The 26,786-nt window shown below is 40.5% G+C and overlaps 1 protein-coding gene across 1 annotated transcript; it reads left to right on the top strand.

Moving 5' to 3' along the window:
• On the top strand, positions 1-26,786 carry LOC106607928 (N-lysine methyltransferase SMYD2-A). The gene is made up of 12 exons (XM_014205408.2): positions 1-353; positions 16,352-16,415; positions 18,639-18,749; positions 21,235-21,295; positions 22,480-22,604; positions 22,772-22,839; positions 23,815-23,917; positions 24,440-24,550; positions 24,648-24,783; positions 24,995-25,169; positions 26,194-26,302; positions 26,475-26,786. Exons 1-12 carry the CDS (start codon positions 184-186, stop codon positions 26,556-26,558), a joined length of 1,317 nt encoding a protein of 438 aa, XP_014060883.1. The 5' UTR covers positions 1-183; the 3' UTR covers positions 26,559-26,786.

Genomic DNA, 26,786 nt, shown 5'->3' with positions numbered 1-26,786 from the left:
TATGAACCGTAATTGGGGACGGTGACGCTGTCGCTTTTTTAGGGAAGGGGCACTAAACCATACCGGTGTAATTCTAACGACACGTAGGCAATTTCTGCGCCAAACGTGGGTTTGGTTTATTGTAGCTGATTATTGGTGAATAGTGGAATTCGGAAGGAAGTTCTCTACTGTATAAGCGACAGAATGAAAGAGAACATTGAGGGAATTGAGAGGTTCGTCAGTCCGGGCAAAGGGCGAGGACTCCGGGTCACCAAACCCTTCAAAGTTGGGGAGCTTCTCTTCGCTAGTCTTCCATATACTTACGTCCTGACTGCCAGCGAGAGAGGCTCTAACTGTGAATTCTGCTTCACAAGGTAGGCTATCACTCCACCGTGACAAGTGTCAACCACTTTTCTCATGTCTTGCATGTGGAGGTGAACTGATTCGTCATTTAGCCGATTTATTTCATTGGTGTCATATATTTTTATTCCTCTCCATAACGGATGTATTTGACTGTGATTGTGTCTCACAGGGGAGTTAATCACAGCAACCAGTGTGAGCTCACAATTGTCGCAAGAAGAGAAGCAGTAATTAAAGTTACTGGACTAACACTCCAACTTGTCTTTTCTTAGCACAGACTTTGCTGATAGTTGCTTTATTTAGGAAAAAATAGCTTACTATGACAGTGATATGTGGTTTTCTCACCTACCTTAGGATGAATGTACTAACTGTAGGCCTAAGTCACTCTTTATAAGAGCGTCTGCATAATAGCTACAATGTAAATGTGTATATATATAGCTGCAAGCAGCCATGCCCGGTTTCACATGATGACAGAAAAGGACAGGATCAGTTGGATAACAAAGCAAGCATTCTATCATGTATTAACCGTTTTCTTTTATGTGCAAACATGTGTCTAAAATACCAAATCTGGAGTGTATCTGATATATGGTTCTTGAGGAGAAAATGATTGCAGATGATTTTGAGCATTAGCATATGCTTTACATATGCAAATAATGAGTTGTTAATAGTTTCCTTGTTTTTTGAGATATCAATACCTAACCAAGTGAGGTTCATCTTAGGGATGTCCATGATGGTGATGGCAAGTGGATTTACAAAGGATTTAAATGGACATGTAAAATCTGATTTCCTGATTTAGCAATAACTCAGCCATCTCTTAACCAATCCCTTCAGTGGTTTGTATTCATGGAGGCCAAGGGAAGCCAGGCATCTCCAAAAATATTGAACAATAAAAAAACATCTAAAATAATGCACCTTTCTTCTCTCTGTGTTTCATAATTTTCCTTCAATTCGCAAGAGGCTGAATGTATCTCACAGTAGAAAGCATCCTTGTGGTAACTCTCCAGTGTTCTAAATCAATAGTTGCTTAGTGTTCTGAAAATGTTAGAAACATTAACTTGATTGACCATGCTCTAGATCGTGTAACTGTTTATTCGCGTTTTTAAAGCTAAGAGATGTACCATGGGTCTACATACCGAATTTTGTGTTATTTGGACTTATAGTTAATGAAAATATATTTTTTTTAAGGTTTCAAAAAATGTCCAAGATGGAGGAAAACCTATCCTGACGGACCTTATGGGTCCTTGAGGCAAATTTGTTCAGCATGAGGAAAGACACCTACATAAAAATGTTCTCTAGGTCAAATGGGGTATGAAGGTTTAAGTGAGACTGCTTATAGCAGCGCCACCTATAAGCCAATTGGTACCATGTTTTTTGACCAAGTTACTCATGGCCTGTAGTTTCTGTGTGCCAAATTCTTTAAAAAGTTATCATTCTATGCCTGAGTTATTTGACCATGTCAATGATTTTTTTTTGTAAGAATAACAGCTTTGCTTTGAACCCCTAATTAATGGACTTGATATATTAGGGATAAAACAATGCACCATCATATTAAAGGTTGCATTCTTGAAAAAAATAACTTTTTAATTTGAAGAATTATTGTATATCTCTTGGATTTATTAAACACCTGCCATATGTGACTGAAATGACACTTACAAAAAAATATTGTTGTCTATCAACAATGACAAGTCATCGGGGTCTGACAACTTGGATGGAAAATTGCTGAGGAGAATAGCAGACGATATTGCCACTCCTATTCGCCATATCTTCAATCTAAGCCTACTAGAGAGTGTGTGCCCTCAGGCCTGGAGGCAAGCAAAAGTCATTCTGCTACCCAAGAATAGTAAAGACCCCTTTACTGGCTCAAATATCCGGCCAATCAGACTGTTAGCAACCCTTAGTAAACTTTTGGAAAAAATTGTGTTTGACCATATACAATGCTATTTTACAGTAAACAAATTGACAACAGACTTTCAGCACGCTTGTAGGGAAGGACATTCAACAAGCACAGCACTGAGAGAAATTGATGGTAAAAAGATTGTAGGGGCTGTTTTGTTAGACTTCAGTGCGGCTTTTGACATTATCGATCATAGTCTGCTGATGGAAAGACGTATGCGTTATGGTTTTACACCCCCTGCTATATTGTGGATAAAGAGTTACCTGTCTAACAGAACACAGAGGGTGTTCTTTAATGGAAACTTCTCCAACATTTTTATTTATTTATTTTATTTAACTAGGCAAGTCAGATTAAAAACACATTCTTATTTTCAATGATGGCCTAGGAACGGGGGTTAACTGCCTTGTTCAGGGGCAGAACAACAGATTTTTACCTTGTCACCTCGGGGATTCGTTTTTGCAACCTTCCGGTTACTAGTCCAACGCTCTAACCACCTGCCTTACATTGCACTCCACGAGGAGCCTGCAAGGCAGGCTGACTACCTGTTACGCGAGGGCAGCACGAAGCCAAGGTAAGTTGCTAGCTAGCATTAAACTTATCTTATAAAAAACGATCAATCTTAACATAATCACTAGTTAAACTAGTAATATCATCAACCATGTGTAGTTATCTAACGTGTCCTGCGTTGCATATAATCGATGCGGTGCCTGTTAATTTCTCAAACGGGTGATGATTTAACAAGCGCATTTGCAAAAAAAGCGCTGTCGTTGCACCAATGTACCTAACCATAAACATCAATGCCTTTCTTTAAAATCAGTACACAAGTATATATTTTTAAACTTGCATATTTAGTTAATATTGCCTGCTAACATGAATTTCTTATAACTAGGGAAGTGACGTTGTGTCACTTCTTTTGCATTCCGTGCAAGCAGTCAGGGTATATACAGCAGTTTGGGCCGCCTGGCTCATTGCGAACTGTGTGAACAAAGGCCGTAATTAATTTGCCAGAATTGTACATAATTATGACATAACATTGAAGGTTGTGCAAGGTAACAGGAATATTTAGACTTAGGGATGCCACCCGTTAGATAAAATACGGAACGGTTCTGTATTTCGACCATATTAATGACCAAAGGCTCGTATTTCTGTGTGTTATTATGTTATAATTAAGTCTATGATTTGATATTTGATAGAGCAGTCTGACTGAGCGATGGTAGGCAGCAGCAGGCCCGTAAGCATTCAAACAGCACTTTCGTGCGTTTGCCAGCAGCTCTTCGCAATTCTTCAAGCATTGCGCTGTTTATGACATCAACCCCTGAGATTAGGCTGGTGTAACCAATGTGAAATGGCTAGCTAGTTAGCGGGGTGCGCGCTAATAGCGTTTCAAACGTCACTCGCTCTGAGACTTGGGAGTGGTTGTTCCCCTTGCTCTACATGGGTAACGCTGCTTCGAGGGTGGCTGTTGTCAATGTGTTCCTGGTTCGAGCCCAGGTAGGAGTGAGGAGAGGGACGGAAGCTATACTGTTACACTGGCAATACTAAAGTGCCTATAAGAACAACCAGTAGTCAAAGGTATATGAAATACAAATCGTATAGAGAGAAATAGTCCTATAATTCCTATAATAACTACAACCTAAAACTTCTTACCTGGGAATATTGAAGACTCATGTTAAAAGGAACCACCAGCTTTCATATGTTCTCATGTTCTGAGCAAGGAACTTAAATGTTAGCTTTTTTTACATGACACTTATTGCACTTTTACTTTCTTCTCCAACACTTTGTTTTTGCATTATTTAAACCAAATTGAACATGTTTCATTATTTATTTGAGGCTAAATTGATAGTATTTATGTATTATATTAAGTTAAAATAAGTGTTCATTCAGTATTGTTGTAATTGTCATTATTACAAATAAATAAACCCAAAAAAAGTGGCCGATTAATCGGTATCGCCATTTTTTTGGTCCTCCAATAATCGGCATCGGCGTTGAAAAAGTCATAATCGGTCGACCTCCAGTTACAAATAACCCCCCCCCCCCCTCCCGAGACTATCGATCCCGATAGAATACGAGCCAATCTTAGATACTAATTACTAGTCTGCAGCTAGAAATTATGTAACCCTGGGATGCTATTACTGACAACCGCCGAAAGATATATTGTATGAGAACATTTCTGAATGGTACTCTGAAGTATCCATTCTAACCACAAAAGACTTTGATCTTCAGGGAACCAGAAAGAGAGAAAGAGACGCAGATGAACTGACTCTCCAGCAGATGGACTGACGATTCCAACAGAGATCACGACGACACCTGGGCGTAAATATATATTGATTGCAATTATTCCCGAATGAGTGAGCGTTCATGTGCAAAGGTTTAGCATTTCAATTACTATAATTATCAACTGTGTGTGTAGTGATCCCTTTTGTCTTTCCCACTCTCGCTCAGTCCACACCCACTTCCCTTTGTCCACCAAGCCGTCATATCGGCTTAGTTCACTAGGGAATCTTCCCTATCATTTGGTAGTAACAGATCTACTGTTTGTTTGTTTATGCATTTCTGTGATTATTTAGTTAGTTAGTAAATAAATGATTAAGACAATTGGTGTATGGATGATTCATAGTAAAGGCTGAGTTCGTGCAGATAACCAACAATTTGCGATATTTGGAATGAGACTAATGTGAGGTAAAGAATAATTCATTATTTAGAAGACTAATTGATCAGCTATTAAAATATCTGAAGAGTTATATTAGGAAAATTATAACTTTGTAATCTGAAAATTTTCCTTGTTGCCCTTACTTCCTAGTTAATTACATTTACATGATTAGTTTAATCACGTAATAATAATTACAGAGAATTGATTTGATAAAATAACAGTCTTCACTTTTAATGATGCCAAAGACACAACACCAGGTAGAATCAGGAATTCCCCAGGGCAGCTGTCTAGGCCCCTTACTTTTTTCAATCTTTACTAATGACATCCCACTGGCTTTGAGTAAAGCTGTGGGATGTATGTACTGTATGTATGCGGATGACTCAACACTATACACGTCAGCTACTACAGCGACTGAAATGACTGAAACACTTAACAAAAAGCTGCATTTAGTTTCAGAATGGGTGGCAAGGAATATGTTAGTCCTAAATATTTCAAAAACTAAAAGCATTGTATTTGGGACTAATCATTCACTAAACCCTAAACTTCAACTAAATCTTGTAATGAATAATGTGGAAATTGCGAAAGTTGAGGTGACTAAACTGCTTGGAGTAACCCTGGATTGTAAACTGGTAATGGTAAAAAAAAAATTATATGACAGTAGCTAAGATGGGGAGAAGTCTGTCCATAATACAGCTCTGCTCTGCCTTCTTAAAGACACTATCAACAAGGCAGGTCCTAGAGGCACCTGGACTACTGTTCAGTCGTATGGTGAGGTGCAACAAAGAGGGACTTATGAAAATTACAATTGGCTCAGAACAGGGCAGCACGGCTGCCCCTTAAATGTACACGGAGAGTTAACATTAATAATATGCATGTCAATCGCTCATTGACAAAGTGGAGGAGATTGACTTCATCACTACTTGTTTTTGTAAGTGTTGACAAGCTGAACACACTGAGCTGTCTGTTTAAACTACTAGCACACAGCTCAGACACCCATGCATACTCCACAAGACATGCCACCAGAGGTCTCGTCACAATCCCCAAGTCCAGAACAGACTATGGGAGGCGCACAGTACTACACAGAGCCATGACGTCATGGAACTCTATTCCTCATCAGGTAACTGATGCAAGCAGTAGAATCAGATAAAAAAAAAACAGATAAATACACCTTATCAAACTTTCTTCTGACAAGTGTAGCCTAGGTTGTGCATTCTACAAACAACGTGTCCCCTCCTACAATGACAACGGTAAGACTGTAATAATAATATACTGAATGCATTATCAGAAAGTACCGTAACCAAACAAGGATTGTAGATTAGATATGATGGGAATTAACGGTACATGTACTAGTGAATCAGACGTGTCTTGTGTGCCATCATTTAAAAAAAAATATTTGCTACTGATCGACTAAAAAAACTTTGTCGACCAACAGCCTGTCGACCAAACAATCGACCAGTCGACTAAATAGTGTCAGCGCTACTACACACATGTACATTGTAATATTATTGTATAGTGGTATACATTTTATATTGTAGATATGTAGTGGTGTAATAATGTTATATGATGTACTGTTTTATATTTTGTTTGATGTGTGATGTACAGTAAGTGCCTTAATGTGTTTGGGCCCCAGGGAGAGTAGCTTCTGCCTTGGCAGCAGCTAATGGGGATCCCTAATAAATACAAATACAACACCCTTACATAAAGATGTCAGATCTTAATTTGAGACAGTTTGCTATAGCAGGAAAATAATCCCGCAGTATCAGGAAATGTGAATTATTATATGGATTATAATGAATGGACATTGTTGTGGGGGTTGATACATTTTTCGTTAGGGCAAATCAAGTCTGAAAATTCAAAGTGGAAATGACAAACTTTAGAAGCCTTTTTAGAACTCAGACGCACTACAAGTCAAATACACTACTGTGCAGGAAAATTCTCAGCAACAAAAGAGTGATAAAATGTAGATCTTACATCTGTATCACATATCCACCCAGGTCCGCATGCCCCACTGTTTCTGCCTTAGATCTGTGATATCAGGATTGACTTATACATCATAGCCTTCTAATGAGTATTTGCCAGATATTCAGACTGACAATATTGGCTTACATTACTCTGAATATGAATAGTTTATTTCCAAAACACTATATCCACCAATATTTCACACTTGTTTTTTTAAAATCAGAAATGGTTGCTTATGGTACCTTTATGTGTGTGTAAAATATTACTGTTCTCAGACTTTTGTTTCATCGATTTTAGATGTGTATGAAAATGTTGTTTTTTGTGGCAAATGCTTTATGTCCGTTGTTTAGCTACAATGGAATGTTTCGTATCCTGTATATTTGACTTTAATACTGTATGTGGTTGTCTCACCTAGCTATCTTAATATGAATGCACTTACTGTAAGTATTTTTATTTTATTTACCTTTATTTAACTAGGCAAATCAGTTAAGAACAAATTCTTATTTACAATGACAGCCTACCAAAAGGCAAAAGGCCTCCTGCGGGGACGGGGGCCTAGGATTAAAAACATAAAAATACAAATACAATATAAATACAGGACAAAACACACATCACAACAAGAGACACAACACTACATAAAGAGACAACTTGAGACAACAACATAACAAGGCAGCAAAACATGACAACACAGTCTCAAGTCGCACAGGATAAGAGCATCTACTGAATTACTAAAATGTCAAACGTAAATGTTTTACATACAGAGCTCACATTACTAAGTATATATTTTTTATTATTGATGTCACATATGTATCAATTGTGCATTTCTTTATAAAAAATGTAGATAGTTGTTACATTTCACTGTGTAAAACATTAGCATTTAGCAAAAAAACATGATTATTTGCCTCTGAAATGAAACCATCAAGTGATACATTTTAAACAAGTACATGTCTGTCATTGAACAACCCCATGCCATGATTATATAGTAAAAAATCACATATCTCTTCCGTAATTTATTTCAACAATAAAAGCTAATTTGCCAACATTTCTGTGTTTTGGAATTAAACTCTTCATATATTGTCCAGTCATTGGTGCCCTGCTCTCCTACTACCAAAATAATGAGTTTGTAGCGTGGCCAGGGCTCTTTTCCAGAGCAGTTTGTGCTGTATCAAATCAAATCAAATGTATTTATATAGCCCTTCTTACATCAGCTGATATCTCAAAGTGCTGTACATAAACCCAGCCTAAAACCCCAAACAGCAAGTAATGCAGGTGTAGAAGCACTGTAGTTTGTCATGATGGGGCTGTCATGACAAATAATGTCCCCCGGCCAAAAAGTGTCCCTCTCTGAGTCACAGCCTGCCTAGACAGCTACTGTAGCTGGCTAGCTGACTATGCAGGCTTAGGTAAATAAGTACAGTAGCTAGCAACGTTAATCTAAAAACAGCTTAAATGATTTATTCCTATTTAACAATATTTTCTTATATGAAGACAAATATATGGTAAAGAAAGAGTGTTCTCTTTCCAGTCTTTTCGGGCCTCTGAAGCAGCAGGTAGTCAGCAGGTTGTCACCGTCAAAAACACCATCATTGGAGAGCAATTCTGAGGTAACAATTTTGTGCAGACTGAGCGAGCGCTTATAAGGTGAAATAGAACTAGAACTGCCCGCATCCTCCTTCCTTCGTGACCGCTACGAGGTAAAATAGAGGCAAAAATAGAGGCACTATTTGGCATGACAGGCCCAATCTATAAAATCTATTTCTGTATGCCGCAGTGGAGGGGCTTGGCTTTCTGTAGGCCTATTCCACATAACGGGTCCATGTGGCAACACTTAAGATAATTATCATTCACAAATTGTAGTACAGTAAAATAACAGCTTTTAATCAAATGGGTGGTAAACAAACAGCTACATGATCTGACATATTTGAAGATGGGAACTTTCTAAGATTTCTAAGAGTTTTGGGATATACACTGCTCAAAAAAATAAAGGGAACACTTAAACAACACAATGTAACTCCAAGTCAATCACACTTCTGTGAAATCAAACTGTTCACTTAGGAAGCAACACTGATTGACAATACATTTCACATGCTGTTGTGCAAATGGAATAGACAACAGGTGGAAATTATAGGCAATTAGCAAGACACCCCCAATAAAGGAGTGGTTCTGCAGGTGGGGACCACAGACCACTTCTCAGTTCCTATGCTTCCTGGCTGATGTTTTGGTCACTTTTGAATGCTGGCGGTGCTTTCACTCTAGTGGTAGCATGAGACGGAGTCTACAACCCACACAAGTGGCTCAGGTAGTGCAGTTCATCCAGGATAGCACATCAATGCGAGCTGTGGCAAGAAGGTTTGCTGTGTCTGTCAGCGTAGTGTCCAGAGCATGGAGGCGCTACCAGGAGACAGGCCAGTACATCAGGAGACGTGGAGGAGGCCGTAGGAGGGCAACAACCCAGCAGCAGGACCGCTACCTCTGCCTTTGTGCAAGGGGGAGCAGGAGAAGCACTGCCAGAGCCCAGCAAAATGACCTCCAGCAGGCCACAAATGTGCATGTGTCTGCTCAAACGGTCAGAAACAGACTCCATGAGGGTGGTATGAGGGCCCGACGTCCACAGGTGGGGGTTGTGCTTACAGCCCAACACCGTGCAGGACGTTTGGCATTTGCCAGAGAACACCAAGATTGGCAAATTTGCCACTGGCGCCCTGTGCTCTTCACAGATGAAAGCAGGTTCACACTGAGCACGTGACAGACGTGACAGAGTCTGGAGACACCGTGGAGAACATTCTGCTGCCTGCAACATCCTCCAGCATGACCGGTTTGGCGGTGGGTCAGTCATGGTGTGGGGTGGCATTTCTTTGGGGGGCCGCACAGCCCTCCATGTGCTCGCCAGAGGTAGCCTGACTGCCATTAGGTACCGAGATGAGATCCTCAGACCCCTTGTGAGACCATATGCTGGTGCGGTTGGCCCTGGGTTCCTCCTAATGCAAGACAATGCTAGACCTCATGTGGCTGGAGTGTGTCAGCAGTTCCTGCAAGAGGAAAGCATTGATGCTATGGACTGGCCCGCCCGTTCCCCAGACCTGAATCCAATTGAGCACATCTGGGACATCATGTCTCGCTCCATCCACCAACGCACGTTGCACCACAGACTGTCCAGGAGTTGGCGGATGCTTTAGTCCAGGTCTGGGAGGAGATCCCTCAAGAGACCATCCGCCACCTCATCAGGAGCATGCCCAGGCGTTGTAGGGAGGTCATACAGGCACGTGGAGGCCAGACACACTACTGAGCCTCATTTTTACTTGTTTTAAGGACATTACATCAAAGTTGGATCAGCCTGTAGTGTGGTTTCCACTTTAATTTTGAGTGTGACTCCAAATCCAGACCTCCATGGGTTGATAAATTGGATATCCATTGATTATTTTTGTGTGATTTTGTTGTCAGCACATTCAACTATGTAAAGAAAAAAGTATTTAATAAGATTATTTATTTCATTCAGATCTAGGATGTGTTGTTTAAGTGTTCCCTTTATTTTTTTGAGCAGTATATTTGTCAGTCAACTTTGCCATTCAAATCAACTCAGTTTCTTGGAGGTAGGGGGTGCTGTGTTTATAATTTCATTGTAATTTCTAGATAGACACATATTAATGTCAATTTTAATTGATTCTTTTAACAGACACTCCATGTTGCAACACACACTCTTTCTTTACACCTGACACTGGAGTGGTCCTGGGGTGAGGTCCCCGTAAGTACAGATGTGCTGTCATCTGCAAGATCCCCTGCACACTAAGCACAGACGCCAGTTCAACGTCTAGTTTTGATCTACATTTGGTTGAGTTCTCAACTTACGTGAATTCAACGTGAAATCAACAAAACATTTCACCATCTCATTGGATTTAAGTTAAATGTTGGGTGAAAAAAACAAAACATTCTCTTACGTTTCTGACTTTTTTTTCCCTCCGCGTTGATTCAACGTCATCACATTGCATTTTTTGGTTGGAATTACATGGAAACAACGTTGATTCAACCAATTTTTCCCCAGTGGGTGGTGTCTACATAGTCCTTTACTCAACAGTGAACTCCTTGAAAGATCTAGATACTATCTTCTCTTTCTCCAATCCTTCTCTTTTCCCATCGAGAGGGATCATTCCATCGTCCCACAGGCAGAAAATGTCTTTGTGACAGCTTCTCTGGGGCTGGCTGCTTGTCTTTGTCTTTGTGACAGCTTCTCTGGGGCTGGCTGCTTGTTTTTGTCTTTGTGACAGCTTCTCTGGGGCTGGCTGCTTGTCTTTGTCTTTGTGACAGCTTCTCTGGGGCTGGCTGCTTGTTTTTGTCTTTGTGACAGCTTCTCTGTGGCTGGCTGCTTGTTTTTGTCTTTGTGACAGCTTCTCTGGGGCTGGCTGCTTGTTTTTGTCTTTGTGACAGCTTCTCTGGGGCTGGCTGCTTGTTTTTGTCTTTGTGACAGCTTCTCTGCGGCTGGCTGCTTGTTTTTGTCTTTGTGACAGCTTCTCTGGGGCTGGCTGCTTGTCTGTGCTATGGCCTAATAGTAAATACATGCGTGAGACCTTTTTAAATGCTCACCCTTAATGGATAACATAGCAAATATGAATGCCTATTCAAATATTCTAACATTTCAGTTCTCTTTCTGTGCAATTAAAGATGTGCCCTTGTGAGCTGAACCACTCTACTGACCTGTCCTTGTTTATGCATTTGGTGGTGGTTCACTTCATTCAATTACTTGGCAGAAAATAACCTCTCTTAGAAGTAACATGAAGAACAATTTGTTCTTAAAGATTACTGCTATATTTGGATGATTTGCATTTGCATTCTATATTATATTGCTGTATGATTAGCATCTGTCATAAAGGGCACCATTTTTTTTTAAGGTATGGGATAAGAACCCCTTTGCCTTTGGTTCTCATATGTAGCTTATGTCTTATGTTATTATGCTGTAAGATCTGTGTCATGTTCTCTTTCTGAAATGCCAAAGTGTCTGTTCATTTTATCAAGAGAAACTTTTCAAAGGAGAATATACTGTGTGCTATTCATTAAAACTTAACCTTTTCTCTTATCCCCGTCCTTTTTAGAGACAAGTATAAAAGTTCAAGTAAACTTTTGTGCTTCAATATGAAAAGAAAAAGAGATGTCTGTCTTCCTGCAGTGAAACATCTCTTTGTAAATGCTATAGATGTAGGATCTTAAAGAAAAAAATCCACCAAATCCACTCATTCCTTTAATTATATGGTGCTAAATAACACTAATATGTGCGAACAATAATTTTTTAAAGAAATGTATCATTTGGGGGTTATAATGTTGGTAGCAACGTGAAAAATCCTTGTGGAAATCTGTTGCAGCTCAAGTTGACTACAAAATCCACAATGCAATGCTCTCTCTATGGGCTGGCTGGCTAGGTAGCTAGCTAGCTAGAAAACATAGCTACACACAATAATATCAAAGACAATATCAGCTGGTAAAGTATCTAGTTAGTTGTAAAATCACCTAAACAAACTGCACTATCAATTTAGTAGTCTACAATCTCATCATGTTCAACCTGCAGATTGATGTGCCACACAGAGTGGAATGAAACATTTACAATTGGCAGATATACTTTTTGAGGAGATGGGAAACGTTGCCCATGCTACGTCAGTGGGCCACACGGTGCATTCTGGGACAAAGAGCGCTCTCCTTCAAGTAGTGAATGGGAGTATATTGGGCGCTAGCTCAAAAACCCAACATTAGCACGAATCTCGTCAACAAGAAGTACAACATAACAAATATGTTTTGAGATATGAGATGACTAACTTGCTATCTATAATATCGTATAGCTTTGGAATTGTAACATTATGTACTTTAGAGAAAAATAGGCACGCTTCTCAACATACATACTGACTTTGAGAAGGGATTGAGTGATGATAAAAAAAAATGAAAAAATTACAATGTGAATTACACATTTCTCGAGGTAGGAATATCGCAAAAATATGATACATTTCTCATTCGAGAGAAGACATCCTCCCGAGTTATGACATCGGCCAGTATTGAAATCTGACGTGTATTATAGACGTTTTCACGATCTAAAAGTCATATTCCTATTAACTTCCAGTGTGATGAGAGCGATTTTATCACATTGCTACGTCATACGTCATTGATTTCTGCCTGCTTCAATGCCAATAACTGAGATAAACATGAAATTACCCAGGGTATCGATAAAACATCACTCAGGCATGCACAACAATAATTTAACATCCAAAATGGGTGAACCTTTCCCTTAATTTGTGCCAGTTTGCTACAGCAGGAAAATAATCCTGCAGCAATAGGAAATGTGAATATAGTTTATAATTAATGGGGAAAGCCAGTATGAGGGTTTGCGCTCAGGCTAAAATGAAAGGCGTGGGAGAGAAAATATCTGTAGAGTTGAAAAAGTACTCGCACAAGTGCAAGGTGCAATATATATAAAATGGAACAGGGCGTATGTTTCAGCCTTATGCCTTCATCAGTGCGGTACAAACAAATTAAGAAGACACATACTTAAGAAGACACACCTGCTGTGCATAACAGGCGCAACAGGTGCAGATAGTTGATTAGAGACTGGCGAATGGGAAGTCAATGCATATTAACAAGGAGGATATACACTACCGTTCAAAAGTTTAGGGTCACTTAGAAATGTCCTTGTTTTTGAAAGAAAATCACATCTTTGTCCATTAAAATAACATACAATTGATCAGAAATACAGTGTAGACATTGTTAATGTTGTAAATGACTATTGTAGTTGGAAATGGCAGATTTTTTATGGAATATCTATGTAGGCGTACAGAGGCCCATTATCAGCAACCATCACTCCTGTGTTCCAATGGCACGTTGTGTTAGCTAATCCAAGTTTATCATTTTAAAAGGCTAATTGATCATTAGAAAACCATTTTGCAATTATGTTAGCCCAGCTGAAAACTGTTGTTCTGATTTAAAGAAGCAATGAAACTGGCCTTCTTTAGACTAGTTCATTATCTGGAGCATCAGCATTTGTGGGTTCGATTACAGGCTCAAAATGGCCAGAAACAAATAACTTTCTTCTGAAACTCATCAGTTTATTCTTGTTCTGAGAAATGAAGGCTATTCCATGCGAGAAATTACCAAGAAACTGAAGAGCTCGTACAACGCTGTGTACTACTCCCTTCACAGAACAGTGCAAACTGTCTCTAACCAGAATAGAAAGAGGAGTGGGAGGCCCCGGTGCACAACTGAGCAAGAGGACAAGTACATTAGAGTGTCTAGTTCGAGAAACAGACGCCCCAGTCTCAACATCAACTGTGAAAAGGCGACTCCGGGATGCTGGCCTTCTAGTCAGAGTTGCAAAGAAAAAGGCTTATCTCAGACTGGCCAATAAAAAGAAAAGATTAAGATGGGCAAAAGAACACAGACACTGGACAGAGGAAGATTGGAAAAAGTGTTATGGACAGACGAATCTAAATTTGAGGTGTTCGTATCACAAAGAAGAACATTTGTGAGACGCAGAAAAAATGAAAAGATGCTGGAGGAGTGCTTGACGCCATCTGTCAAGCATGGTGGAGGCAATGTGATGGTCTGGGGGTGCTTTGGTGGTTGTAAAGTGGGAGATTTGTACAGGGTAAAGGGGATCTTGAAGAAGGAAGGCTATCACTCCATTTTGCAACACCATGCCATACCCTGTGGACGGCGCTTAATTGGAGCTAATTTCCTCCTACAACAGGACAATGACCCAAAGCACAGCTCCAAACTATGCAAGAACTATTTTGGGAAGAAGCAATCGGCTGGTATTCTGTCTATAATTGAGCGGCCAGCACAATCACCGGATCTCAACGCTATTGAGCTGTTGTGGGAGCTGCTTGACCGTAGGGTACGTAAGAAGTGCCCATCAAGCCAATCCAACTTGTGGGAGGTGCTTCAGGAAGCATGGGGTGTAATCTCTTACCTCAACAAATTGACAACTAGAATGCCCAAGGTCTGCAAGGCTGTAATTGCTTCAAATTGAGTATTTTTTTTATTTAACCAGGTAGGCCAGTTGAGAACAAGTTCTCATTTACAACTGCGACCTGGCCAAGATGAAGCAAAGCAATGCGACACAAACAGCAGAGTTACACATGGGATGAACAAACATACAGTCATTAATACAATAGAAAAAATCTATATACAGTGTGTGTAAATGTAGTAAGATTCTTTGACGAAGTGAAAGTTTGAAGGACACAATTATTATTTCAATTAAAAATCATTATTTATAACCTTGTCAACATCTTGACTATATGTCCTATTCATTTTACAACTCATTTCATGCATGTTTTCATGGAAAACAAGGACATTTCTAAGTGACCCCAAACTTTTGAACGGTAGTGTAGATTATAATTAATGGACATTTTTTCTATGGGTTGATCAGTTTTTTATTAGGGCAAATCAAGTCTGATATTTTAAAGTCTAAATTACGAACTTTAGTAGCTTTTTTAAACCTTGACTACACTGCAAGTTTGCATTTCCTGCTGTGCAGAAAAATTATAAGCAACAAAAGAGTGATCAAATTAAGATCCTACATCTATAGAATTTTTATTTTTTTCATCTCTTCTCTCAAGGCATACATGAGACATTTGAGATATCCAGCTGCTTTAATTGCTGTAATGTAGTCTGTCACTATTCTGCAATTGATGGATTGATGATGCTGCTCTTTAGTCAAAAAGGGCAGTAATATAACAACCGTTTGGAAGTTGCGACCCCTTTTTTGTCTGTAGACAATACCGGCAGGATTAGTACAGTTCTTTCATCTTGAGACCAATGGTTCAGTCTTTAGCCATAGCCCCAAAGGAACTAGATAGCCTACAACCCACTGCAATGGTAGGTCTTGACTCCCAGCTCCATAGACTCCCTGCAGTATCAGTGGCATGTTTGGAGTTTTCTACTGTTCTTGTTCTCTGTGTCTGAAATGGCAGCTGGTCCAACTCAAAGGGCACATCTATTAATACCCCAGAATGTTTCAAAGGCTACAGTCCCCCTCGGTTATGACGGGAGAAACCCCTTTAACAACTCCTGCCCCCACCTCAGGAGGAATGGGTTGCTCCGTAAAACTGACAACACACACACACACAACACACAGTGATGAAGTCACCAGTTGTCTTGCCTTTTTCTCTCTCGTTGAACCGGCACTCAAAATATGACTGTGAAGATCAACTACAGACTGTCATGTCTCAGTCATACATGTCGTGTGTGTATCTACAGCAGTTGTGTATGCCATGTTCATCAGGAACCATATTCAGGGTTGGGGCTCAATCCATTTCAACTCAGTCAATAAAGGAAGTTAATTGAAAAGGAATTGACTCCTTACTATGTTTGGCAGTGGCTGCTAAACTGTGCCATGATAGCATACCACTGTGCTCTGTGAGGCAGTATTTACCTGGCTGTAATGCCCTGTTTGTAACAGTATTAGGTGAAAATGTGACTAGAAGCTATGGATGTTTTAGTACTCATTCCCCACTAACCCATTGTCTTGTCATCTATAGGAAGGAGGGCTTGGCAAAATGTGGGAAGTGCAAAAAAGCATTGTATTGCAATGTGAAATGTCAGGTAAGACGACGATGATGATGATGATGATAACATTGCACATACATACAGTACCAGTAAAAGTTTGGACACACCTACTCATTCCAGGGTTTTTCTTTATTTTGACTATTTACTACATTGTAGAATAATAGTGAAGACCTCAAAACTATGAAATAACACATATAGTAACCAAAAAAGTATTAAACAAATCCAAATATATTTTAGATTTTAGATTCTTCAAAGTAGCCACCCTTTGCCTTGATGACAGCTTTGCACACTCTTGGCATTCTTTCAACCAGCTTCACCAGGAATGCTTTTCCAACAGTCTTGAAAGAGTTCCCACATATGCTGAACACTTGTTGGCTGCTTTTCCTTCACTCTGTGGTCCAACTCATCCCAAACCATCTCAAATGGGTTGAGGTTGGGTGATTGTGGAGGCCAGGTCATCTGATGCAGCACTCCATCACTCTCCTTGTTGGTAAAATAGCCCTTACACAGCCTGGAGGTGTGTTTTGGGTCATTGTCCTTTTGAAAAACAAATGATAGTCCCACTAAGCGCAAACCAGATGGGATGGCATATCGCTGCAGAATGCTGTGGTGGCCATGCTGGTTAAGTGTGCCTTGAATTCTAAATAAATCACAGACAGTGTCACCAGCAAAGCACCCCCAAACCATCACACCTCTTCCTCCATGCTTCACGGTGGGAACCACACATGCGTTCACCTACTCTGCGTCTCACAAAGACATGGCGGTTGGAACCACAAATCTTAAGTTTGGACTCATCAGACCAAAGGAAAGATTTCCATCGGTCTAATGTCCACTGCTCGTGTTTCTTGGCCCAAGCAAGTTTCTTCTTCTTATTGGTGTCCTTTAGTAGTGGTTTCTCTGCAGCAATTCGACCATGAAGGCCTGATTCACGCAGTCTTCTCTGAACAGTTGATGTTGAGATGTGTCTGTTACTTGAACTTTGTGAAGCATTTATTTGGGCTGCAATCTGAGGTGCAGTTAACTCTAATGAACTTATCCTCTGCAGCAGAGGTAACTTTGGGTCTTCCTTTCCTGTGGAGGTCCTCAAGAGAGCCAGTTTCATCATAGCGCTTGATGGTTTTTGCGACTGCACTTGAAGAAACTTTCAAAGTTCTTTTTTCAGAATTGACTGAGCTTCATTTCTTAAAGTAATGATAGACTGTCATTTCTCTTTGCTTGAGCTGTTCTTGCCATAATATGGACTTGGTCTTTTACCAGATAGGGCTACCTTCTTTATACCACCCCTACCTTGTCACAACACAACTGATTGGCTCAAATGCATTAAGAAAGAAAGTAATTCCACAAATTAACTTTTATCAAGGCACACCTGTTAATTGTAATGCATTCCAGTTAACTTCCTCATGAAGCTGGTTGGGAGAATGCCAAGAGTGTGCAAAGCTGTCATGAAGGCAAAGGAAATGAATCTTTAAAGAATCTCAAATCTGACATATATTTTGATTTATTTAACACTTTTTTGGTTACTACATAATTCCATATGTGTTATTTCATAGTATTGATATCTTCACTATTATTCTACAGTGTAGAAAATAGTACAAAATAAAAAAATCCCTTGAATGAGTAGGTGTCTCCAAACTTTTGACTGTTACTGTACATACATACAGCCATAGACAAGTACCTAACATTGCATTCTCTTCCAGCATCAGTGTGTATACTGTATACTCTCAGTTCTGAATGTGAAGTCCTGTGTGTTTTATATTAGAGGTCAGATAATGTGTCACTAATATCCTATAGGCAGAATGCCTATAGTTCCAGGAATGGCTGAGGGCATGGATGGGGCTGGGGTAGAGGAGTTAGTTTGGAGTGGGTAGGTAAGGGTGTAGAGGATATACTATATCACCAGTGTTAGGGGAAAGCATATAGTTTGTGTTTGGGTTAAGGTCATCCCTAAAGACTGGTTGTTTCGAATTGTGGGTTAGTGTGGTCGGGGATATTTTCTGTCGGGCATGAGTAATGGGTGTGTACGTCTGAAACCCTACCTCACCTATCTATCTCAAGATGAATGCAAGTCGCTATGGATAAGAGGGTCCGCTGTGGAGTTGCATGCTGTCTGACTATCTCTTTAGCACGCTCCATCCAATCACTCAATGACATCAAATGGAGTATGAGTGGAGGCTAGCACAAATGATACAGTTGTGGTATCAAATGGACACCTTTAGTGGCCCAACATTCTTAAACATATCTCCTGTGTGTGTTCCTCAGAAAGGGGATTGGGCCATGCACAAGCTGGAGTGCGGGGCCATGATAGCGTACGGGGAGAACTGGTGTCCGTCTGAGTCCGTCCGACTGGTGGCTAGGATAATCGCCAAACAGGTGAGAGAGAGAAGTAGCTCTATTCCACAGTTATTACCAGTAACTCTACCAGTGTGATGATAAGCAGTATCCAGATCCATCGGGTGTAGTGATCACAATATAGTATCCATATCTAGGACAACCAAAGTTCCAAAGGCTGGGCCTAATATAGTGTACAAGAGGTCGTACAATAAGTTTTGTAGTGATTCCTATGTTGCTGATGTAAAAAATATTTGTTTGTCCGTGGTGTGTAATGAGAAGTAAACAGACATTGCACTTGACACATTTATAAAATTGCTTATTCTAGTTACTAATAAGCATGCACACATTAAGAAAAGGACTGTAAAAACTGTTAAATCCCACATGGATTGATGAGGAATTTAAAAAATAGTATGATTGAGAAGGATGAGGCAAAAGGAATGGCAAATAAGTGGCTACACAACAGATTGGCAAGCATATTGCAATTTGAGAAATCATGTGACGAAAGAATGATAGTAAAAAGCTTTGGAGCACCTTCAATGCAATTTTGGGAAAAAAGGCAATCTCAGTTCCATCATTCTTTGAATCAGATGGCTCATTCATTACAAGACCAAATGATATTGCCAACTACTTTAATGATTCTTTCATTGGCAAGATTAGCAAACTTAGGCATGACATGCCAGCAACAAATGGATGGAAAATTACTGAGGATAAGAGCGGACGATATTGCCACTCCTATTTGCCATATCTTCAATTTATGCCTACTAGAAAGGGTGTGCCCTCAGACCTGGAGGGAAGCAAAGCCCCCTTTACTGGCTCAAATAGCCGACCAATCAGCCTGTTACCAATCCTTAGTAAAGTTTTGGAAAAAATAGTGTTTGACCAGATACAATGCTATTTTACAGTAAACAAATTGACAACAGACTTTCAGCACACTTATAAGGAAGGACATTCAACAAACACAGCACTTACACAAATGACTGATGATTGGCTCAGAGAAATTGGTAATACAAATATTTTAGAGGCTGTTTGGTTAGACTTCAGCGCGCCTTTTGACCTTTTCGATCAAAGTCTGCTGCTGGAAAAACATATGTGTTATGGTTTTACAGCCCCTGCTATATTGTGGATAAAGAGTTACCTGTCGAACAGAACACACAGGGTGTTCTTTAATAGTAACCTCTCCAACATAATCCAGGTAGAATCAGGAATTCCCCAGGGCAGCTGTCTAGGCCCTTTACGTTTTTCAATCTTTACTAACGACATGCCACTGGCTTTGAGTAAAGCCATTTTGTCTATGTATGCGGAGGACTCAACACTATACACGTCAGCTACTACAGCAACTAAAATGATTGCAGCACTTAAAAAAGAGCTGCAGTTAGTTTCAGAATGGATGGCAAGGAATAAATTAGCCCTACATATTTCAAAAAAAGCATTGTATTTGGGACAAATCATTCACAAAATCCTAAACTTCAACTAAATCTTGTAATAAATAATGTGGAAATTGAGAAAGTTGAGGTGACTAAACTGCTTGGAGTAACCCTGGATTGTAAACTGTCATGGTCAAAACATATTGATACAACAGTAGCTAAAATAGGGACAAGGCAGGTCCTACAGGCTCTAGTTTTGTTGCACCTGGACTACTGTTCAGTCGTGTGGTCAGGTGCCACAAAGAGAGACTTAGGGAAATTGTAAATGGCTCAGAACAGGGCAGCATGGCTGGCCCTTGGATGTACACAGAGAGCAAACATTAGTAATATGCATGTCAATCTCTCTTGGCTCAAAGTAGAGGAGAGATTTACTTCATCACTACTGGTATTTGTGAGAGGTATTGACATGTTGAAAGCAGTGAGCTTTGTTTAAACGACTAGCACACAGTCCCCAAGTCCAGAACAGACTATGGGAGGCGCACAGTACTAGATAGAGCCATGACTACATGGAACTTTTCCACATCAGGTAACTAATAATAGATTTTTTTTTAAAGATATGATGTATTTTTATGTAACAGCGAGGACTATGACGCAACATGGAGTATGGGCCTGAGGGCACACACTTAGTGTGTTGTGAATTCTGTAATGAATCTATTGTAATATTTGTCAAATTGTATAACTGCCTAAATGTTGCCGGACCCCAGGAAGAGTAGCGGCTGCCTAATTTCATAATTAATAAACGCCAAAATCTGTTTTTTCTATGTCAAATGGTTTTGTTATATTTCAGTCTTCTGTGATGTGAATAAAGTGTAATATTGGGATGTAAACTCAAAACTGAATACATTTCAACTCTATATCTGACATGGTACAGGTGCCTTCTTTTAAAGCCCATAACCATGTGTGTGAGGTGTATACCTTTGTTTCAAAGTAGATTTGTTTAAGACTACCAAGAAACACTCTGTGTGATCCTGATTTAGCCCACTGCAGTAAAAGGTTAAGGTCTGTATGGTATCTGTGTTGTTAGTGCTGCTAGTTGTTTTGGGATGCTTATTTTGGCAGTCAGAGGGTGTTAACTCAACTGTCTCTGTCTGTTTTTGCAGAAAGCCCAGAAAGAGAGGAGTACGTCAGAGAAGCTGCTGCTGATTGGAGAGCTGGAATCACGTACTAACAAAACACACACAGAAAGAATGAGTCATTACACTGAGTGTTCCATTGTGTTGTCTGCTTATTGTCGTTCTGTGTGAGAGACATACATCTCTTTCATCATGGTACTGAACGTGACACAAAGTAAAGGAAGATACAGTGATAGTGTAATGAATTAGGGGGTTCCGGTATCTTCCTTTACTTTGTGTACCAAGTCCCTCACGTGTACACGCCTAGCCGATGGCCTCATGCACGCTAACTCACTTCTTACACCAATGTAGCAAATTCGGGGTGTAGCCCCGATCGGGACCCGAATCCGGGTCCAGTGACTGTCAACACAACCCCTTAGCTGTTACGCCAAGAGATCCAAAAATAATGAGAAGGTCGCTAGGTGTTGGGTTAAGGTCGCTACAATATACTGTATATACAGTATAATGTAATCTAGTGTAATTATCATTCATCCATGTTTTGGCCCTAATACGGATTGCTTTTGAACTGCAGCTTATCTTCAAACCTAGTCTTCAGAGAGACAAACAGAATAGCGTTGTCAAGCTGGCCCTCTCTATTTATACATTAGTGAGAAATGTCACCCGACACTCTCCTCTACCAGGCCTTTAACAGAGCCTCCCAACGAGTGCCCCCCTTATAGAATAAATCCATTCATCCTGATGGCACAGCAGCTTTACATACATTGAACATACAATTAATTAGAGCATTGGACTTGTAACCGAAAGGTTGCAAGATTGAATCCCCGAGCTGACAAGGTAAAAATCTGTCGTTCTGCACCTGAACAAGGCAGTTAACCCACTGTTCCTAGGCCGTCATTGAAAATAAGAATTTGTTCTTAGCTGACTTTCCTAGTTAAATAAAGGTTAAACATTTAAAAAAATATGATCAAGTCACATTTGCTATGAACTGTAGGGGCATTGAGAGGGGTGCGTGAGGTCGAGAGAGAATGGTGGGGGGGAAGGACTCTTGATTGGAAGCTCTTTGCAGCTGTCCAAGGATTAGCATGGAAGGAAGACCCTCTCAGAGAGTCCACAGCAGCAGTAGAAGTTTAGATCAACTTTATTAATATGACATCTCTTCGATAATAAGGCTTGTGGAGACACCATCATTTGTAATATTTTACACAATCTTTAAGTGAGTTTCTCTCTGTCTCTCTCTCCTTCTATCCATCCCTCCTTCATTGTGTCTCTCAGACATAGACGATGTAGACAATGAGAAGAGGGAGATGAATGAGGGAGACATAGCCAGCCTGCACCAGTTCTACTCCAAAAACCTGGACTTCCCCAGCAAAACAGCCCTCCTCACACTTTTCTCACAGGTAAAACACACACGCACACAAACACACATACACACACTCACATTTTCTCTGCAGTTTTAATTACAAAGAAAAACTATTGTCTTTCATATCACCTCAGTGTCCCTCAAGTCTCTGTGTTATTGTAGGTCTGTACCCATTCTGGGACTCCTTCCTGTTCTGTCTTCCAGGTCAATTGTAATGGCTTCACAGTGGAGGATGAGGAGTTGTCGAAAATGGGCTCAGCAGTCTACCCAGAGTGAGAATACCCCCCCACACACACACACACACACACACACACACACACACACACACACACACACACACACACACACACACACACACGCACACCACTGCATTTACTCCATACATTTTCCCTGACACCCAAAAGTACTTGTTACATTTTGAATGCTAGCCGGACAGAAAATTGTCAAATTCACACACTTATCAAGAGAACATCCCTGGTCATCCCTACAGCTTCTGATCTGACAGACTCACTAAACACAAATGCCTCATGTGTAAATTATGTCTGAGTGTTGGAGTGTGCCCCTGGCTATCTGTACATTTTAAAAACAAGACAATTGTGTTGTCATACTTTTACTTTTGACACTTAAGTATATTTTAGCAATTACATTTGATACTTAGGTATATTTAAAACCAAATACTTTTAGACTTTTACTCAAGTAGTATTTTACTGGTTGTCTTTCACCTTTACTTGAGTCATTTTCTATTAAGCTACACACACACACGCACGCACGCACACACACACACACACACACACACACACACACACACACACACACACACACACACACACACACACACAGGCAAGGGAAAGCTAATCCTAGATCAGCATAAAAAGGAAACTATCCCTTCTGTGGTGGTGGGCAATTTGTAAATGGTGTCACACACACACACAGGCTGTTTGGTTGTAAATGTCCTTGGATAGTGAGTGTGTAGTGAAGTGTCTGTATTTGCTAGCTATGAGAGTTTTTTATTCGCATCTGGGTAAACTAGGCCTCTGTGACCTCAGTATAGTCTATATAGTGAATGTTAACACAACAAAAATACATGTAAACAGTTATGATGAAGTTGTTCCCTCTGGGAGTGTTTATGTCGTTCCTATGGCGATGTTATTAGAACCCCTGTCTCTGTCTCCCATTTATTTCCCATTTCTCTCCCTCTTTGTTCCCATGCTCACCCCCCCATCTATCTCCTTTTCTCTCTCTCTCAGTGTGGCCCTGGTAAACCACAGCTGCTGTCCTAACGTCATAGTGACGTACAAGGGGAATGTGGCCGAGGTCCGGGCTGTGCAGGACATGGCCCCTGGGGAAGAGGTAAGGATGGGGATTGCTGTGAGAAGGCAGTGGTGGGTTGGTGTCAAGGTTCAATGTTTCAGGTAGGAAGGGGGAGAGTATTGAGGGGTTAAGGGAAGGGGCAGGTAGAAGTGTATTGAATTGATAGTATGCTGCTGAGTCAGAGAAGTGAATAGTGGGAATGAGCCTTGTCATGACCGGGGTTGGTTGTAGACAGGTGACAGGAAGTTAGGTCATAGGTGGCTTTCAGTAGTCTAGTCTGTGTCTCTCATCTTGGCAAGGGGGCTTTTGAGGAACATACTGTAGATAGTGGAGTGTGTGGCTTAGTGGGGTCTCAGAAGATGAAGGGAGGGAGGACGAGGACGAGAACGAGCAGACACACAGCAGCTGATTAAAGAGCTTTGCAGGGTTATTTTAAAACCTGTTCTGAGGACTGGTGATCAAAAAAGCTGAGCCGACATGAAATAGATCTCAATATACGACTGTATGAATAGTGAACTTAAATGGTGAATGTTTATACATGTATTGTGTGTGTGTTCCCAGGTGTTCACCAGCTACATAGACCTCCTCTACCCTACAGCAGACAGAAACGAGAGGTTGAGAGACGCGTACTATTTCACCTGCGACTGCAAAGAGTGTAAAACCAAATCTAAAGTAAGATGATCATCAGTTACTTCCTAAACCTTGAATATTCATATTTGAATAATTAAGATTTTAAAGGGATACGTCACCCAAATGTTAATTGTTTTAGGACAAGTTGAAGCTGAAGGTGCGTAAGAGAAACAAGCCTCCAGGACCGGAGGAGATCAGTAGCATGATGCGCTATGCTAGGAACACCATCAAAGAGTTCCGTTCTGCCAAACAAATAGCTGACAAATATCAGAAAAATATCCTTTGTGGTCCTTCTCTCCATGTAGCCTCTCAACCTGGGCTAAAGTGGACGAGTTTAGAAATGCAAATAAGTGTCTTATATTATAGGTTTTAATTTCTGCCCAACAGCTCAAATATCTACAGCGTAGAAGTTGGCTAAGTTGGCTTAGTCTCACTGGCTAAGTTCCTGATTCTGTACATTTAGTCTTGACCTTGACTCTTGAGCACCCCCTGGAGAGCTGATGGAGATGTGCCAGCTGAGCCTGGACAAGATGGGTGAGGTGTTTGAGGACTCCAACGTGTACATGCTGCACATGATGTACCAGGCCATGGGAGTGTGTCTCTACATGGGGGATTGGGACGAAGCCATCCGCTATGGAGAGAAGGTCCTCAAACCCTACAGGTACTGATCCATACTTACACCTAGAACCCTTCAGGTACTGATCCATACTTACACCTAGAACCCTTCAGGTACTGATCCATACTTACACCTAGAACCCTTCAGGTACTGATCCATACTTACACATAGAACCCTTCAGGTACTGATCCATACATACACATAGAACCCTTCAGGGAATAATCCATACGTACACCTAGAACCCTTCAAAGACTGATCCATACTTACACCTAGAACCCTTCAAGTACAGATTCATACATACACCTAGATCCCTTCAAGTACTGATCCATACATACACCTAGAACCCTTCAGGGACTGATCCATACATACACATAGAACCCTTCAGGGACTGATCCATACATACACCTAGAACCCTTAAAGGACTGATCCATACATACACCTAGAACCCTTCAAGTATTGATTCATACATACCCATAGAAGCCTTCAGGGAATATTCCATACTTACACCTAGAACCCTTCAAGTACTGATCCATACATACACCTAGATCCCTTCAAGTACTGATCCATACATACACCTAGAACCCTTCAAGTATTGATTCATACATACCCATAGAAGCCTTCAGGGAATAATCCATACTTACACCTAGAACACTTAAAGGACTGATCCATACATACACCTAGAACCCTTCAAGGACTGATCCATACATACACCTAGAACCCTTCAAGGACTGATCCATACATACACCTAGAACCCTTCAGGGACTGATCCATAAGTACACCTAGAACCCTTCAGGGACTGATCCATACATACACCTAGAACCCTTCAAAGACTGATCTATACATACACCTAGAACCTTTCAGGGACTGATCCATACATACACCTAGAACCCTACAGAAACTGATCCATATTCACCTAGAACCCTTCAGGTTATGATCCGTTTCCTCACCTGTCAAATTGATACAGTATAGCTGTAATGTTTATCTCCCCAGGTTTGTACAGTAATGATTCTTACCTGTCTAGGTCAGCTGATGGCTGTATAGTAACCACATACCTGTTCTTGACCTCTAGCATACTGTACCCTCCCTACTCCATGAATGTGGCCTCCATGTATCTGAAGTTGGGCCGTCTGTACCTGGGCCTGGAGAGAAAGTTATCGGGCATCGATGCCCTGAAGAAGGTAACATTACTAGAAGCCTGTTAGTTCCATTTCCATAGCGGCTACTTGTTATAACATGTAGTGAGAGATACGAAAATATATGCTTCTATTGAATCTGTCAATTTGAGTGAAAGACATAGCAGACTGTTAAACTCTTCTCTTTGTGTGTGTGTGTGTGTGTGTGCGCGTCCAGGCGATGGCCATAATGGAGGTGGCTCATGGAAAGGATCATCAGTATCTGATAGAGCTTCGTAAAGAGATCGAGATGCAGAAATAAACAAAGTGACCTCACACACTGGGAATAACAGAAATGAAGTCTCTCTTTGTCTCTCTCACACACAAAGAGCTACAGTGTATGGTACTTCCCCTTCTCCTTGGTTTTGAAGCACAGTAGGAGGAGAATGGTAAAGTCATGGAGATATGATCTATTTAATTATGTGGTTAAAATATTTTATACATTGGAGGTCTTGACTACGAGTGCAGTTATTAAATATGGAATACCTTT

The sequence above is a fragment of the Salmo salar genome, chromosome ssa06 (genome assembly GCF_905237065.1).
Source record: "Salmo salar chromosome ssa06, Ssal_v3.1, whole genome shotgun sequence".
Lineage (NCBI taxonomy): Eukaryota > Metazoa > Chordata > Actinopteri > Salmoniformes > Salmonidae > Salmo > Salmo salar.
The sequence above is the reverse complement of the archived record's forward strand: the minus strand, read 5'-3'. Positions and strand labels throughout refer to the sequence as shown.